This window comes from Bufo gargarizans, chromosome 1, assembly GCF_014858855.1.
Source record: "Bufo gargarizans isolate SCDJY-AF-19 chromosome 1, ASM1485885v1, whole genome shotgun sequence".
In the NCBI taxonomy this organism is placed as follows: Eukaryota; Metazoa; Chordata; class Amphibia; order Anura; family Bufonidae; genus Bufo; species Bufo gargarizans.
In genome coordinates, this window is record NC_058080.1 from 334,199,079 (window position 1) to 334,218,276 (window position 19,198).

Sequence of the window (19,198 nt, forward strand, 5' to 3'; positions counted from 1 at the left end):
TCATGGGGGTCTGGACATGGTCATACATTATTTGGATGACTTCCTGATCGTCGAGAGGCCCCAGGGCCCCCCATCAGGGTTGGCGAGCTTGGTCCAGCTGTTTGCCGGTCTCAAGGTCCCCGTGGCATCCGCCAAGACAGAGGGTCCAGGCACCGGGGTTACCTTCTTGGGCATCACCCTGGATTCGGTCCGCATGGAGGCCAGCCTCCCCGCGGCCAAGCTGGCTAAGATCAAGGCCACCGTTTCCTCCCCGGCCTCTTCCGGAGTCTTGTCCAAGCGGGAGCTCCAGTCCCTGTTAGGGTTCCTTACCTGTGCATTCAAAATCATACCACAGGGCAGGTCCTTCATTTCTCGGCTTCTCAATCTCCTCCCGACTGCTCCGGATCAGGACTCCACCGTCCGGCTAGACGGTCACGCCATGGCGGATCTTCAGATGTAGCAAGCTTTCCTGAACGGGTGGAATGGCATCTCCTTGTTTGTGCCATCCCCGGATGCAGCATCCCCCACGGTTTTCACCGACACCACGGCCTATCGTCGGTTTGCAGCAATCTTCTATCCGCAGTGGTTGGTCGGCAGTTGGCCGGTGGAGCTCCTGTCCGAGGCTGAGGCTATGAGGTCCTCGCCGCTGTTGGAGTTATACCCCATAGTGGCGGCTGCCCATGTTTGGGGTCCGCTCTGGGCGAACAAGTCAGTCATCTTCAGGACGGACAGTCAGGTCCTGGTAGAGGTAATCTCCAAGGGGAGGGCCAAATCTCTCAGGATCATGTCCCTGCTACGTAAGCTTGTCTGGCTGTCCTTGAAGTTTAACTTCCATGTCTTCACTTTCCATATCCAGGGAGCACAGAACGTGGCGGCCGACGCCCTGTCTAGTTTTAACCTCAATGTTTTCTTTCAGGAACTCCCAGAGGCAGATCCCGTCGGCATTCCAGCTCCACCCTCCTGCTGGACTAGAGCCCCTGATAGCAACCGCACGGTCATTAGTCCAGCGGTCGCTAGCCGCCAACACCGCCAGTAACTATGACGCCGGGTTCAGCATGTTCAAGCGGTTCACTGACACCCATCCACAAGGGGAGGTGGACGAGGTCACTTTTATCATGGCCTTCATAGCCCATTGCCACACCCACCGCCACCTCTCTTTTAATACCATCAAGCTGTATATGGCCGGCATCCAACACCACTGGATGCTCAGCGACCCCTCTGCCAGATCCATCTTTTCAAATCAGGCCATCAAAGCCACCCTCAGCGGCATTCAGAAAGTTAGCGCGGCAGTCCAGGTGCGCAGGCAACCGGTGTCAGGTGAGCTTTTCCGCAGGTTGTCCATAGCCCTAGACGGTCTTTCTTTTGGGCAATCAGTGAGCATCATTACCAAAGCGGCCATATACCTCGGGTTCTATGGGTTCCTCAGACCCGGGGAGTTCACCTGCAGCGCCATCTCCCGAACAACCCTGCTCAGGCGACATCTCGCCTGGCACTCCGACCACTTCATCCTGTCCATTCCATCCTCCAAGACCAATCAAACCGGTCCTCCCACAGTGGTGGAATTTTACTCTACAGCCAACTGTTGGTGTCCTATCAAGGTGCTCCAGGAGCTCCTGGCCTCCCTCCAATCTCCCACTTTAGACGACCCGTTGCTCCCGGTTAACGGTAAGCCCCTGTCTTCGACCCTGTTCATCTCCAACATCCGCACCCTAGCCGCAGGGTTGGGTTACAACCCTAGCACGATATCCGGGCACTCCTTTCGTATAGGGGCCGCGTCCGCAGCATCTAGTCATCAGGTACCGGCGCACGTCATCCGCAAGATGGGTCGTTGGCGGTCGTCCTGCTTTGCAAGGTACATTCCGAATCCACGGGCTGAGATCTCCACAGCCTTTTGTTCTTTGGCATTATAGGTCACACAATGCTTTAATAAATGCTTCATACCTTGCAACGTGCCAGTTCTCTTTTTGCCCACTTATTAAGGCCTTACCTCGTCACTGGCGTCAGGCACACTCCAGCCAGTTAGGTCAGGACAGTACGTAGGCATGCCTATTCTGTTCCTCGCTCAGCTCCTCAAACAAATATTGAAGGCTGCTTGCAGCCTGTAATTGTGGGAGGAGCGCACTTACCTTATTTAACCGCCTCCGGATCAAGTGCCAGATAACAGATCATATTAGTAAATATGATCTGTTATATGGCTGCCCTGCTCCTCTGCTGGTCCTTTTCGTCGGTTGGATCCAGCAGAGGAGCAGGCTTCACAGTGAGTAGCACCAACAGTACACATTTAGCCCCAGATCACCCCCTGCACCCCAATTAACCCTTTGATCACCCCTTTGATCGCCCCTGTCAATCACTAGTGAAAGGAAAAAAGTGATCAGTGCAAACTGTCCCTTTATTTTTTTACTGGTATTGACCGTTAGGTTTTAGTTTAGGCCCCTTGGTTAGGTAGTTTAGGGATCGGTTAGCGCCCAGCCCACCGCACAGCAGTCACTGATTCGCTGATTAGCGTATCGCTAATCAGCATTTGTACTTTTATAGTATCTGGAAGTGATCAAAACTGTACTCTACTATAATAGTATTAGTGTCACTTTAGTTCGCCCTCCACCCAAAACGCTGTGTTTGCCCGATCAGGCCTGATCGGTCGGCCACACGTGCGTTCGCCCACACCCGCCCCACCGCAGTGACAAAAAATGTATTTTTTTTAAATCACTGCACATTCACTTTACACGCGCTGCGGCGATAAAAAAAAATCTGTTTTGATATTTTTTATCAACCGCAGCGGCCACCGGTACTTCGCTAGCCTCCCATTTGTAAGACAGGCTTGCTTTTTTTCTTGGGTAGTCTCAGGGAATACCCCTAAATTTAGTTGCCCAAATGTCAAACAGGGGGTATTCTTCTGAAGAGGCCTACAGGCTTCTGACCCAGTCGGATGAGGAATGGGAACCCTCATCTGATGAATCTAGCAGGTCAGAATACGAACCTGTAGAAAGCAGTGGCTCTCTGACCTAAAGTTCGGACGAGGAGGCTGAGGTCCCTGATAGCACCAGGCGTACCCGGCCCCGTGTCGCTAGACCACAGGTTGCGCAGGATCCGCTTCAAGAGCAGCAGAGTGGGGCTGGCGCTGTCGGATTACGTGGTGAGGCATACACCAGCAGCGCAGCCCTCCCTGGACCTAGTACCAGCACTGCCGTACAACCTGGTGAAGTGGCGAGCACCAGAAGGGCAGTTGAAGCTGGTACAGTGGCACGAGCAGTAGTTACCCCATCGCAGCCACCGCAAAGACGGGCCCGTAGAGCCCCTAGAATCCCAGAGGTGCTGGCAAACCCTGATTGGCAGTCCCCAACTTCAGCCGCACCTGTAGTTCCCCCTTTCACTGCCCAGTCTGGAGTTCGGGTTGAGACAGCTCAGATCGGTTCGGCCCTTGGATTTTTTGAGCTGTTCTTGACTGCGGAGCTCTTAGACATAGTCGTGGCCGAAACAAACAGGTATGCCACACAATTCATAACCGCCAACCCGGGAAGCTATTTTGCCCAGCCTTTCCGGTGGTAACCAGTCCAAGTTTCCGAAATTAAAACTTTTCTGGGCCTTCTCCTCAACATGGGTCTAACTAAAAAGCATGAATTGCGGTCCTATTGGTCCACGAACCCAATTCATCACATGCCCATGTTCTCTGCTGCTATGTCCAGGGCACGTTTTGAAGCCATCCTGCGTTTCCTGCACTTTAGCGACAACACCGCCTCCCGTCCCAGAGGCCACCCTGCTTTTGACCGGCTCCACAAAATTCGGCCCCTCATAGACCATTTCAACCTGAAATTTGCAGATTTGTATACCCCAGAGCAAAACATCTGAGTAGACGAGTCCCTAATACATTTTACCGGGCGCCTTGGCTTCAAACAATACATTCCAAGCAAGCACGCCCGGTATGGGGTCAAATTGTATAAGCTCTGTGAAAGGGCCACAGGCTATACCCACAAATTTCGGATCTATGAGGGAAAAGATCAGACCCTGGAGCCGGTCGGTTGCCCTGACTACCTGGGGAGCAGTGGGAAGACAGTCTGGGACTTGGTGTCACCCTTATTCGGCAAGGGGTACCATCGTTATGTGGACAATTTCTACACAAGTGTGGCCCTCTTTAGGCATTTGTTTCTAGAACAGATTGGCGTCTGTGGCACCGCGCGAACTAGTCAACCCCCAATGGCTCGTTACCACTCGTTATGCAAGGGGGCAGAGGGCCGCATTGTGTAACAAAGAACTGCTCGCAGTGAAATAGAGAGACAAGCATGACGTTTACATGCTCTACTCCATTTACGCAGACACGACAATACAAATTGAGCGAGCAACCCGTGTCATTGAAAAGCCCCTCTCAGTCCACGACTAAAACCTTCACATGGGAGGGGTGGACTTCAATGACCAGATGTTGTCTCCGTATTTAGTTTCCCGCAGAACCAGACGCTGGTATAAGAAGGTGTCTGTATATTTAATTCAATTGGCTCTGTATAATAGTTTTTGTTCTCTACAGTAAGGCTGGGAGAACTGGATCCTTCCTCAAATTTCAGGAAGAGATCATCGAGAACCTCCTGTACCCAGGAGGTTCCGTGGCCCCATCCACCAGTGTAGTTAGCCGTCTACACGAGCGACATTTCCCCAATGTCGTTCCTGGTACCTCAACCCAACCGTCACCCCGAAAAAGATGTTGTGTCTGTAGCAGGAGTGGAATAAGGCGCAACACCCGCTATTTCTGTCCTGACCACCCTGCCCTATGCTTTGGAGAGTGTTTCCGGAAGTACCACACACAGGTACACCTAGCATAGGGATCACATCTCACCAGGACAGGCACACAGGGCTATTAGGGCCCATTCACTCACAGCTGCTGCAAACGTCTCCTTTCACCTGGGACAAAGTGCATAACGCACTTCGCCACATCTTTGGGCGATTTGCGCTTTGCACATTGACCCATGGGGAAGGAGAGGTTTGTTCTATAAAGGTAAAAAAAAAAAAAAAACACCAGTAAGCAAAAAGGTTAATGTTTAGTTCAAAAAGTTTAAGTTTATATGTTCTGTTCCAAAGTTAATACAATTATTGCGTTGCGGCCTGGTTTTTTCATTTTTTTTTTACCTTCCAGGTGGACCAACCGATTGACTAGCTGCAGCACTGATGTGCATTCTGACAGAAGCATTGCGCTGCTGTCAGATTGCATGCAAGTCGGTGTATGCGGCGCTGCAAGACGAGATTTCTACTCTGCAGTAAAAGATACGTTTGCCAAGGCATACGAGCTGAGGAGGAGGCGGGGTTCCTACTTTGTATATAAAAAAAAAATCCCGGCAATGATTTATTCATCCACATCGATTGATGTGAATGGAGAAAAATCTGGTTCGCCAGGGCATACGATCTAAGTGGGTATGGATGTTGGGCGGAGCTCCTATGTCCTGGCAGACGCCTTTCCCCTCCTTTTTTTTTTTGGCAGAGATTTTTTCATCCACATTGATCGATGCGAATGAAGAAATCTGTTCCGTTCATTTTTTTTCTTTCAGCCCAGAGGCTGAACGGAAAAAAAAAATCTCATTACCTGTATGCTCAATATAAGGAGAATAGCAGAAACTCCTAATGCTGGCCATACATGTAATGATTGCGGAGACCCTCAAATTCCAGGGCAGTACAAACACCCCACAACTGACCCCATTATGGAAAGAAGACACCCCAAGGTATTCGCTGAGGGGCATGGCGAGTTCCTAGAATTTTTTTTTGTCGCAAGTTAGTGGAATATGAGACTTTGTAAGGAAAAAAAAAAATCATCATATTCCGCTAACTTGTGACAAAAAATAAAAAGTTCTAGGAACTCGCCGTGCCCCTTACGGAATACCTTGGGGTGTCTTCTTTCCAAAATGGGGTCACTTGTGGCGTAGTTCTACTGCCCTGGCAATTTAGGGGCCCAAATGTGTGAGAAGTACTTTGCAATTAAAATGTGTAAAAAATGGCCTGCGAAATCCGAAAGGTGCACTTTGGAATATGTGCCCCTTTGCCCACCTTGGCTGCAAAAAAGTGTCACACATCTGGTATCGCCGTACTCAGGAGAAGTTGGGGAATGTGTTTTGGGGTGTCATTTTACATATACCCATGCTGGGTGAGAAAAATATCTTGGTCAAATGCCAACTTTGTATAAAAAAAATTGGAAAAGTAGACTTTTGCCATGATATTTCTCTCACCCAGCATGGTTATATGTAAAATGACACCCCAAAACACATTCCCCAACTTCTCCTGAGTACGGCGATACCAGATGTGTGACACTTTTTTGCAGCCAAGGTGGGCAAAGGGGCACATATTCCAAAGTGCACCTTTCGGATTTCGCAGGCCATTTTTTACACATTTTGATTGCAAAGTACTTCTCACACATTGGGGCCCCTAAATTGCCAGGGCAGTATAACTATGCCACAAGTGACCCCATTTTGGAGGTCACCAGGTATTCCGTGAGGGGCATGGCGAGTTCCTAGAATTTTTTTTTTTTGTCGCAAGTTAGTGGAATATGAGAAAAAAAAAATTATCATATTCCGCTAACTTGTGACAAAAAATAGAAAGTTCTATGAACTCACTATGCCCATCAGCGAATACCTTAGGGTGTCTACTTTCCGAAATGGGGTCATTTGTGGGGGTTTTTCTACTGTTTGGGCATTGTCAAACCTCAGGAAACATGACAGGTGCTCAGAAAGTCAGAGCTGCTTCAAAAAGCGGAAATTCACATTTTTGTACCATAGTTTGTAAACGCTATAACTTTTACCCAAACCATTTTTTTTTTTTTTGCCCAAACATTTTTTTTTATCAGACATGTAGAACAATAAATTTAGCGAAAAATTTATATATGGATGTCTTTTTTTTTGCAAAATTTTGCAGCTGAAAGTGAAGAATGTCATTTTTTTTTTACAAAAAAAGGTTACATTTTGATTAATAACAAAAAAAGTAAAAATGTCAGCAGCAATGAAATACCACCAAATGAAAGCTCTATTAGTGAGAAGAAAAGGAGGTAAAATTCATTTGGGTGGTAAGTTGCATGACCGAGCGATAAACGGTGAAAGTAGTTTAGTGCAGAAGTGTAAAAAGTGGCCTGGTCATTAAGGGGGTTTCAGCTAGCGGGGTTGAAGTGGTTAAACCCCCTCCTACAAGCAGGAGGGCGCCCGTTTCTTGCCCCTCCCTCCCATCCCCTTTCTCATGCTCTCCTCCTGGATGGCCCACTTATTCAGGCATTACCTCGTCACTGGCGCCGGGCACACTCCAGCCAGTTAGGTCAGGACAGTACGTAGGCATGCCTATTCTGTTCCTCGCTCAGCTCCTCCCACAATATAATTGTGGATTTTGGTGCGCATTCGATCCAGTTCTGCCGCAGACCTCGCCCTTCATTAGAAATCCGCATGGCAGGCCAATTATCGCATGAAAAAGAAAATGTGTACATTAAATTAGTGTAATCTCATACATAGTCTATTGGTCTGTGAAAACAATGGACAGAACACAAATTACATCTGAGTTCTGTCTGTGGTTTTCACAGACCATTGGTAGGAAATGCTCTGGAAATTAAGTTTTCAACTGAGCAGTGTCTGGAATATGGATGAGACACAGAGAGCAAAAAAATCACACAAGGATCAAACATGGATTCTTAATGGACATCTTCATGGATGGTTATGGATTTCATCGCAGACATAGATGTGTGAAAAGGCCTTGATCCGATATTGCATGTGGAGAGACAAAAGTGCATGCCATTTGCCAACACCAGATAGGACACTTGCCAAAACAACCGTGCAACACTCAGCAAGTATGTTATACAGGGAGTGCAGAATTATTAGGCAAGTTGTATTTTTGAGGATTAATTTTATTATTGAACAACAACCATGTTCTCAATGAACCCAAAAAACTCATTAATATCAAAGCTGAATATTTTTGGAAGTAGTTTTTAGTTTGTTTTTAGTTTTAGCTATTTTAGAGGGATATCTGTGTGTGCAGGTGACTATTACTGTGCATAATTATTAGGCAACTTAACAAAAAAACAACTATATACCCATTTCAATTATTTATTTTTACCAGTGAAACCAATATAACATCTCAACATTCACAAATATACATTTCTGACATTCAAAAACAAAACAAAAACAAATCAGTGACCAATATAGCCACCTTTCTTTGCAAGGACACTCAAAAGCCTGCCATCCATGGATTCTGTCAGTGTTTTGATCTGTTCACCATCAACATTGCGTGCAGCAGCAACCACAGCCTCCCAGACACTGTTCAGAGAGGTATACGGTTTTCCCTCCTTGTAAATCTCACATTTGATGATGGACCACAGGTTCTCAATGGGGTTCAGATCAGGTGAACAAGGAGGCCATGTCATTAGATTTTCTTCTTTTATACCCTTTCTTGCCAGCCACGCTGTGGAGTACTTGGACGCGTGTGATGGAGCATTGTCCTGCATGAAAATCATGTTTTTCTTGAAGGATGCAGACTTCTTCCTGTACCACTGCTTGAAGAAGGTGTCTTTCAGAAACTGGCAGTAGGACTGGGAGTTGAGCTTGACTCCATCCTCAACCCGAAAAAGTCCCCACAAGCTCATCTTTGATGATACCAGCCCAAACCAGTACTCCACCTCCACCTTGCTGGCGTCTGAGTTGGACTGGAGCTCTCTGCCCTTTACCAATCCAGCCACGGGCCCATCCATCTGGCCCATCAAGACTCACTCTCATTTCATCAGTCCATAAAACCTTAGAAAAATCAGTCTTGAGATATTTCTTGGCCCAGTCTTGACGTTTCAGCTTGTGTGTCTTGTTCAGTGGTGGTCGTCTTTCAGCCTTTCTTACCTTGGCCATGTCTCTGAGTATTGCACACCTTGTGCTTTTGGACACTCCAGTGATGTTGCAGCTCTGAAATATGGCCAAACTGGTGGCAAGTGGCATCTTGGCAGCTGCACGCTTGACTTTTCTCAGTTCATGGGCAGTTATTTTGCACCTTGGTTTTTCCACACGCTTCTTGCGACCCTGTTGACTATTTTGAATGAAACGCTTGATTGTTCGATGATCACGCTTCAGAAGCTTTGCAATTTTAAGAGTGCTGCATCCCTCTGCAAGATATCTCACTATTTTTGACTTTTCTGAGCCTGTCAAGTCCTTCTTTTGACCCATTTTGCCAAAGGAAAGGAAGTTGCCTAATAATTATGCACACCTGATATAGGGTGTTGATGTCATTAGACCACACCCCTTCTCATTACAGAGATGCACATCACCTAATATGCTTAATTGGTAGTAGGCTTTCGAGCCTATACAGCTTGGAGTAAGACAACATGCATAAAGAGGATGATGTGGTCAAAATACTCATTTGCCTAATAATTCTGCACTCCCTGTATGGATCCTTCTGATTTGATACTTGCTGGGTATTGCAAATGTCCTGCCTCAAGACTGCAGGCACCAGTGTCTCTCCATGTCTGATGTTGGATCAGTGGGAGAAACTGTGAAGGGAACCCTTTTAACCCATGATGACCATTTAATATACCTTTAAGTCTACATTTACACAACCGTATCTATTTTATGGTCTGCCAATTGCAGATGAGGTCCATGTGTGATCTATATTTTTTGTGGACCCATTCACTTCAATGGGTCCACAGACTACACTTTGCAGACAAGTATAGGACACACATGCTCTATCCTCCCCCCCCCTCCCCTGACATGAGCATTAAAGCATTCCCTGCTCTGATTCTCCCTTGCCTAGCGCTGTATCGCGCAGGGCAGGGGCTGTACATTTTTTACACTGCAAGGCAGAGGCTTCTGCCTAGAAGCGTTGCCAGTGAGGTCACATCCTTTTGATGGATCCGGATCTGAGAGAAGTGCTCGGTGAAACCCCGAGCATATCCTATAGACGTGGAAGGAGCCTATGGGATCGGCTGGTTCATAGCCAATACACCCCACAACCATCCTCTGGCTGCGCTTGGCTCAAGAACCCCAACCGGGGCTGTTACCGATGCAGTGGGTGCATTGCCTGCCCGCACATTACAACTGGCAAATCTTTCAGGAGTAATGTTACGGGCAAGGAATTTGCCATTCGCAACTATATCAATTGCAAGACCCGGGGGGTTAGTTACCGGATTGTCTGCCAGTGTGGGAAAGAATACATTGGCAAGACAATCCGGGAATTCCGCAGGCGAGTAGGGGAACACCTCAGTGATGTGGCCAGACTCAGGGACACTCCAGTGTCAAAACACGTCCACAACTCTTACAACGACCATGGACGTCTTTCTTTCATGGCCATTGACAAAGTAAATCCACCAACAAGAGGTGGTGACTGGGACAGAATTATCCTACAAAGGGAAGCCAGATGGATATATGATCTTAAGACCATGGCCCCCTTAGGGCTTAGGCTACTTTCACACTTGCGCTTGATCGGATCCGTTCTGAACGGATCCGATCATATTAATGCAGACGGAGGCTCCGTTCAGTACGGATCCGTCTGCATTAATAACTTAGAAGCATTTCTAAGTCTGCAAGTAGCCTGAGCGGATCCGTTCAGACTTTCAATGTAAAGTCAATGGGGGACGGATCCGCTTGAAGATTGAGCCATATGGTGTCATCTTCAAGCGGATCCGTTCCCATTGACTTACATTGTAAGTCTGAACGGATCCGCTCGCCTCCGCACGGCGAGGCGGACAGCTGTCCGCTGCAAGCAGCGTTCAGCTGTCCGCCTGGCCGTGCGGAGGCGAGCGGAGCGGAGGCTGAACGCCGTCAGACTGATGGAGTCTGAGCGGATCCGCTCCATTCAGACTGCATCAGGGCGGGACGGAGGCGTTCGGGTCCGCTCGTGAGCTCCTTCAAACGGAGCTCACAAGCGGACCGACGAACGCAAGTGTGAAAGTAGCCTTAATGAGCAGCTAAATTTGGTTGTTTTCTGTAATGGGCTATTCCTCTACTGATATCCCCAGCCCCAGTATTTGAATATATCATACACCCCGATCCAATAGAGGAAATATTAGGGGGTACCATTCCTCCCTAAGTATATACTGAAAGTTTCTTGCCTAGCCCTTCCCCACCCTTCCCCTTCCCTTCCATTCCAATTCTCCCCCCCCCCCTCCCCCTTATCTTATCTTACCACCCTATTAATGTTTCACCAAATGCTCAAATCTAGAAACATAGTGCCTTTTGGCTTGTTATCATAGGAGCATTCATGCCTCTCTAACTGGCAGCCTGCACAAAATGCTATTTTAACACTTAGAAGAGCTATTATGCCGGCTCTCTAGCAGCTGACATTTGACGTCCGAGCATTTCCTGGCGTCATCCAGCTGCTAAGCAACAAGCGCTGTATCTTTCCTACCGGTGGGCGTGGCGTTCCGGTCACGTGATCGGATTATTCCACTCCCAGAGGCAGTCGCAACACACAGGGCGCGCGCTTTTCTTGTTCAAATACAGCGTCCTCATGGCGATCCGGTGTGCAGCTGAAGACATCAGATCAGCTGCCCCAGAGGCGCCCCGCAGTAAATAATTTGTGGGGTTCTCCTTTCTATAGGTCCATCAATGTCCTTTTCTCTATAATCCTAGAGATCCACTGATCTAAGGTATGTCCCTGTTCCGTTTTTCTCATAGTTCCCAGTATATGTGAACCCTTTTTGTCTGGATCCTCATGTTAAGTATACTTTTTCTGCAGGATTACCTTTTGCACATTATGGATCTCTTCCCCTGATGATTTATCACTTGAAACGTGACACGTTGGGAACCATCCTATAGGGCATAAATAGGGATACCGCCCTAATTTAGGGTAAGGTATCCGGACAGGGCCGCCCCTTGCGGGGTAGGAACTCTGTATAGATAGGCAGGTGAACAATAGCTATGCCCCCCTCCCCATTCAGGGTTCACTAGGGACAGTGGTTCCCTGCACCAGTCTACATCTTGCAACAACCTACGACCACATCTAATCATAGGCCCAGACGCGGTATTATTTCCACCTTTCTAGGCTGATCCCTATCAGGATGCGTCGGAATGGTAAGACTGTTCCATATTTGTAGCCATACCTCAATTATTTGTTTGTGGCGCCTATTTTTAAAAAAAAAATCTAACAGTAAAAGTTATATTTTAAGCTCCCTCAAATTCTATATTGTTCTTCAGTGATGTCACCGGCACTGATGGGCGTGCTTTATCACTGCCCTAGCTGTTTTACAGGCTAAGGCAGCATTAAAGCCCAAGCATAAGTACCAGTGATGTCACCAGGGTCACTACTAGGCGGAAGCCTCCTCCTAGCTTTACCCATGGAGAGCCTGGTACATCAGCCTTTGCCCTGCTAGAGCATCGGAGCATGAAATGTTTAAATGCACTGCATCTTATACAGGGAAATATATAGCACCAATGGCCCGGTCGCAACTGCGACCCCTATAGCTACGCCAGTGATAGTTAAGACACATTTCACACTTAACCACATCCTGGCCAGGCATACCTTTTGTATCCCACATTGGACGGTACGGAATTGCGGACCCATATAAATGAATGGGTCCACAATTCTGTTCCGCAAAATGCAGAACAATATTGCGGACGTGTGAATAGACCCTAAAGGAGATACCACAGCAAGTGATAGATGGTGATACACAGGAGGTAGATAATAATAGATAGGTGCAGGGGTGTAGCTATAGGGGGTGTGGAGGTAGCAGTCGCTACCGGGCCCAGGAGCCTGAAGGGGCCCAAAGACACTTGTGCCGCATAAGAAGACACACAAAGCACTGAGGGGAGGGGGGCCCAAGCTGAACTCTTGCACCGGGGCCCATGAGCCTTTAGTTATGCCCCTGGATAGGTGACATAGTATCCATCATCCTAGAAGGTATAACTCTACAGCTTAAATAAGACATCACCTGTCACAACACGATCCCTCCCGGGACAGAGGTTGGAAGATCTGAGAGACTTGTATCACGTGAGGTTATCTGACAGTCTCTCGGTTTTCACTTTGCAGTGTTGTTGCTGGTATGACCACACCTCTTGTTTCAGGTGTAGCTTGTGGTCATCACTGCTCCTCTATTTAGTCTGGACTCACACTTGTTACCATGCGGTTGATATTATCTGCCTGGAGTTGGAAGAACTGGTGTGTTGTCATCTTCTGCTCATCCATTTTCTATATAAGAAAAGTTTATTCCCCTTTGTATTTTGTTGTCCCCTTCTGCTCATTGTTTCCTAGGCCTCAGGGAGACACTGGTTCGTTCATCTGGGAAGGAACCAGTGGTCTCAGACCCTGTCACTACGCCTAGGAGTTTCTAGAGCCTAGGTTTACGGTGTATGGATATTCCAACCTTCAGGGTCTATTCATACTGACAGGAGTCAGGGCTAGGTTTAGGGTTTCCTAGGTGGTTACCTTTTTCTTTTCCCTAGCCATGAGGCCTAGTATCGGGTCATTTTTCTTCTGTGGTCATTCTGGTGTTCCTCCCCTACCCCTACATTGTAACATCACCATAACTTAACATTGTGGGCCACAGCCCAGCCAAATGATACTGTGGAGTGAACATGAAATCATTCCAGGGGAACCATAAAGAGCAGAAGTCTGAGAATTTTGCCTTCTAAGACACTATCATGTCTTCTAGCCAGATAGTTCTGTGTAGTTCCCTGGCCCAGGGGACACAGGAGGAGGCAAAATCTGACTTTTAGAATCTAGGAACCATTCCCATAGCAGTAACAAAGTAGCAAAAAAAAAAACGTAATCCTTGCAATAGGGCCTTGGAAAATAGAGAGAAGTGAAAACTCTTCAGTAATTTGAATATACCTCCTGTATAGCATATTACATTGGTGTGTTTTAAACCAGTTGAACCATCTGGTGCAGTTTTCCAGAGGGCATTTTGTTGCTCAAAAATGCAACACACATAAAAAAATGCTATGTGTAAACCTAGTCTGATTACAATGCCCATTTTTCAATCACAGTTCAATTTAAAATATGTTCCTTTTCTTTCAGATTTTCATCATGAAGCCTTTAATGACCAAAAATGTGAAGCATGACATATTTATTAATTCTGCTGAAAAATAATGGAATCATAATTTCTATTATATATTTATCCATGTAAGAAGATATCTTTAGAGGAACCAAGTATGTGTATTGGAAACAGTGTGGAGACAAGTCTTTGCCCCACAATGGAAACAGAAGAAGCACTGTCATCATCTGTAACCTCCTGCTTCCGATATATTAATATGACCACATCTGTCGGTGCTCAAAAGCATATCACGTCTTTGTGGTTCTCTGCAGTTTTCTCCGTTATCGGGCTTTCCTCCAACCTATTTGCTTTTTGTGTCCTAGTTAGCGCATCCAAGAAAACTCAAAGTCATTCAAGGTCTTCTTTCTTAGTCTTTCTTGGGGGTTTGGTAGTCACAGACTTCATGGGACTATTAGTGACTGGTATTATTGTGGTGTCTTATCATATCACTCAATTTAACTGGCAGATCCGTGATCAAAATTGTTACCTCTGTAACTTTTTTGGACTATCTATGGTTTTTTATGGACAATGCCCCCTTTTGCTAGGTGCATCCATGGCTGCTGAAAGGTTTTTTGGAATAACTAAACCATTTTCACATTCTGCCAATATTTCAAAAAAGAGAGCATATGGTATTGTGGTCATGGTGTGGTGTTTTGCTTTCTTTTTAGCTTTATTTCCCATAATGGGCATTGGGAGTTACACTTTACAATACCCAAAGTCCTGGTGTTTTCTAACTTTGCTACAAGACCGAAAGAATAAAGCCTTTGGATTAATCTTTTCCCTGACCGGTATATTTTCCGTCTGCCTATCCTTCATTTTGAATACAGTCAGCGTTGTGACACTTTGCAGAGTTTATCATGACCGTGAGTCTGTCCAAAGACGCAGAGACAGTGAAGTAGAAATGATGGTCCAGCTGGTTGGGATCATGATAATTGCTAGTGTTTGCTGGCTTCCATTGCTGGTAAGTCCCTGCCTTTCCCATTTTATGTTTTGTGTCAAAACTAGTGAATTAAAACTATAGATTTTTTTTCTGCTATAAAAATTGTTGTATATCAAGTTCTTGACAAAGAAGTAGGTACATAATTTTGCCTATTTTTTCCAGATCACATTGTTCCAAATGCCTGATGTTTGCTTGCATGTTCCTCTGGAAAGTTTAGGGTACCTTCTTCATTTGGCTCAGCACAGCATGTATGTGTTCTGAATAACCTTCTACTAGACAGGGGATATCAGTTCAGGGAGAGCTGCTGCATTGTAGATAGAACAAAGTCCAGCTCCTAAGGCCCCTTTCACACGGGCGAGTTTTCCGTGCGGGTGCGATGCGTGAGGTGAACGCACTGCACCCGCACTGAATCCTGACCCATTCATTTCTATGGGGCTGTGCACACGAGCGGTGATTTTCACGCATCACTTGTGCGTTGTGTGAAAATCGCAGCATGCTCCTCTTTGTGCGTTTTTCACGTAACGCAGGCCCTATAGAAATGAATGGGGTTGCGTGAAAATCGCATGCATCCGCAAGCAAGTGCGGATGCGGTGCGATTTTCACGCATGGGTTCTAGGTGACAGTCTATTCACTGTATTATTTTCCCTTATAACATGGTTATAAGGGAAAATAATAGCATTCTGACTACAGAATACATAGTATAATACTGCTGGAAGGGTTAAAAATAATTTAAAAAAAAGTTAACTCACCTTCTCCTCTTGTTCGCTTAGATCCCGGTCTGTTCTTTAGCTGTGGGCTGAAGGACCTGTGGTGATGTCAGATCACATGCTCCATCACCATGGTGATGGACCATGTGATTGGAGCATGTGATCTGACATCACCTCAGGTCATTCAGCCCACAGCTAAAGAACAGACCGGGATCTACGCGAACAAGAGGAGAAGGTGAGTTAACTTTTTTATTATTTTTAACCCTTCCAGCACTATTATACTATACATTCTGTAGTCAGAATGCTATTATTTTCCCTTATAACCATGTTATAAGGGAAAATAATACAATCTTCAGAACATCAATCCCAAGCCCGAACTTCTGTGAAGAAGTTCGGGTCTGGGTACCAAACATGCGCGATTTTTTTCACGCGAGTGCAAAACGCATGACAATGTTTTGCACTCGCGCGAAAAATCGCGCATTTTCCCGCAACGCACCCGCCTCTTATTCGGGCAAAAAACATGACGCCCGTGTGAAAGAGGCCTAAGTGCTCTGAAATGCTGTGCACCGCTACACGGATCCTGGATGTGTTCACACCCAACGTAGATGCAGCAAAAAAGTCCAAATGGAACCAGCAAGTAAAATCAATAATTCTTTATTTCTTCATTTAAAAATTGTATAAACAATAAGACACGTCTTCTTCATGGATTCATAAGTATAAAGTATTCAGATACAGGCATGCAACTGCTTTTTAAGCAAAAAGGAAAGGAAATCAATTGAAAATGTTAGGGAACGCCCGCAGTGCAGGTGTAGGGTAAAATGTAGATAATATTAACTCTTGATGAACATGCCTGTGGCTGAAGACTAACTTGCATTAAAATATATATAAGTAAATAATATCATGACACAATGTACAATAATGCAGGGATGAGAAACAATCATATATTAATAATGTAATAAAATATCTGTATGATAATTCATTCCATAAGGGTGAGCTATGTTTAAGGTAAAAAACCAGAAAGCTTCTCTAATAATTTTCTGAAACTGCCCCTTGCTTGTATAATTTAACTTTTTCAATACCAAAGGCTCCATTCACACATCCGTAATAATGGGTCTGCATACGTTCCGCAAACTGCAGAACGGGTGTGGACCCATTCATTCTCTATCGGGACAGAATGGATGCGGAGAGCACACTATGTGTTCTCCGCATCCTCACTTCCGGAGCGTGCACCCGATCTTCCGGTCCGCGGCTCCCGAAAAAATTAGAACATGTTCTATTCTTGTTCGCAATTGCGGACAAGAATAGGCATATAAAAGGAAGGGGATCCGCTCACCTCTATTCTCTCAGGATAGGTGCTCCAACCCAAAAATTTAGTCACCCCTCAAGATTGGATATATATAGTAAAAAAGTATGGAGTGGTCACTCATATATGGAAGTATAGGACACTTTATTCATAAGCATGTGAATTAATATGATATTCAATAAAATGACAATATATTAAATTAATCTATTAAAACGATCTATCAAAGCACAATATACTTATTCTCTATCAAAGCACAATATACTTATTCTCACTGTTGGCAATAATGTGTTCTATAGGAGAACCGTTTGGGCAGAAGCTGGTAACTCCAAATCCCTCTCTCTGTTGTTCTCAATTGGGCCTATCAGGTCCTGGGTATAATATATGCGTTGCTGTTTTTGGAGAGAAAAGATTGGAGTGAACAGTCTCCGTCTATTTAAATAACGATTCGTCTGCCAACTATGTGTAATAGCAACATACACCAGTTTATACAGATTATACAAATTTAATATAATTCGGTCCTATATTCAATTCAGAAATCACACTGTTATGCTGATCCATTGCTGGACATTTAATGTTGTCCTATGTCAATACACAGTATGTCCAAGTACAGTAAACTGTATTAAAATTGTGTCAGTTTCCTATTCAGCCATCTGCAAACTGTTACGATATGCTAGAGTTCAATTTGCTGAAGAAAAGGAATCTTCGCTAAATAGCTGATACAGCTCTTTTATTTCATTTATTAGTATCTTGATGTAACACTTCCTAGTGTTATACCCACTCGTGTGGGCTTACCTTTATCTGCAACGCTGGTCTAATGGGAACTTGCTGCTGAATCTTTGCTCTGTTATGAGAGCCGGTGTCCCGGCTATAGAGCTGTTCGCGTCCCACGTGTCTCTCACAGGTGGTATTGCATCATAGTCCAATGTGAGGATCACAGACCTTTGTTCACAGGCGCTGATGGATGACGTATCGGAGTCCTCTGTTATAGAATCTAAGAATTATTTTTCTTTGTAGTGCACTAGGTTGTATAAGAAGATGGGGTATTCATCCAAGATATTTACGCCAGACGCATTTCGGGGAGACGCTTCCCCTTTCTCAGTGGCATACCCCGGTTCCATAAATCAGTGTAATTTATACCTGATGTTCGTCTTTGAAAAAATCCGGACTGGATCTTAATTATGTCCCAAAAACCGGTCTGGAGTTTTTGGATGTCATTTTTCATCCCTGCAGTTTTCTTCCGGTTTTGGTGCAATTTTTTTTCTATACAGGTGCGTTTTTTTCTATTGTATTTGCAATTTTCTATCTGTAACTTAGTCCATTCATAGTTATTTATATTAGATATTCCATTACATGTTTTATCTTGAAATGTTTGGTGTAGAAAACACTTATTGATTTTTTTTCGTATATATACTACTATCACTTACTCAGTAAAAACCATGCCATATAGAAATAAAATTTGCATTATAAAACAATAAATAAATGAATATATACGCCCAAGGCAGTTTTCCCCAGGTTCTATATGGAAGGGTTGTCTATCCTCAACTAACAAAACTCCTCAAAAAATAACTTGACTGAAAAACGCACTTGCGGTTTGGTTGCGTTTCCTTTAAATTTGGTGCGTTTTGTCTCCCACTTCCATTGTAATGCTTGTGAGGTTCATCTGGGGTATTTTGTGTGTGGAATCTTCTTTTATACAGCAAATATTTTCTACAGACAATATACATATCTGTAATTTTCATTCATTCTAGATATCTGGATAATGTAGATGGAGTGGGGCCCATGTGGGGTAGAGGGAGAGTTGCAGTGCTGGAAATAACAGCCTGACATGCAACTCTGCATCGACACCCACATGGACCACCCAAATTTTATATAAAACCAAATATTTCCAGTTCCGCATTTAAGTCCCTTGGTAGGAGGCTACCAAATTCGTAAATTTTCCTGGATTCTGCCCTTGATAATCTCTCAATCTGATTACCTCCCCGCCAATGCTTCTCCACCTTCTCCAGCGCCATGAAGTAGAGACCCCTAGGGTCCTGGCTGTGTGTGTCCTTGAAATGTCTGGACAGCGAATGTTTTTCTTAACCTTTGGAGATGTTATTTAGGTGTTCCGCTAATGTATTGCCTCAAACATGGACACTGGATCAGATAGATAACATTGACGGAGTTGCAAGTGAGAAAATGTTTGATAGTCATATGGGTGGTCCATGTGGGTGTCGATGCAGAGTTGCACGTCAGGCTGTTAGCACAGTTTTTGTTCTGGGTTGAAATACAATTCCCAACTTAGCAATTCCCTAAATCTGTGGTTTCTGCTGTATCAG

The 19,198-nt window shown here is 45.3% G+C and overlaps 1 protein-coding gene across 4 annotated transcripts in view; it reads left to right on the plus strand.

Annotated features, from left to right (window-relative positions):
• Nucleotides 1–19,198, plus strand: part of TBXA2R (thromboxane A2 receptor) — a 780,355-nt gene that overhangs the window by 297,881 nt on the left and 463,276 nt on the right. For all 4 annotated transcript variants that reach the window (XM_044306243.1, XM_044306251.1, XM_044306235.1 and 1 more), the window contains one exon: nucleotides 13,915–14,891. In XM_044306243.1, coding sequence (XP_044162178.1) covers nucleotides 14,049–14,891 — 843 coding nt within the window. In that variant the 5' untranslated portion in view covers nucleotides 13,915–14,048. The remainder of the gene's footprint in view (nucleotides 1–13,914; nucleotides 14,892–19,198) is intronic.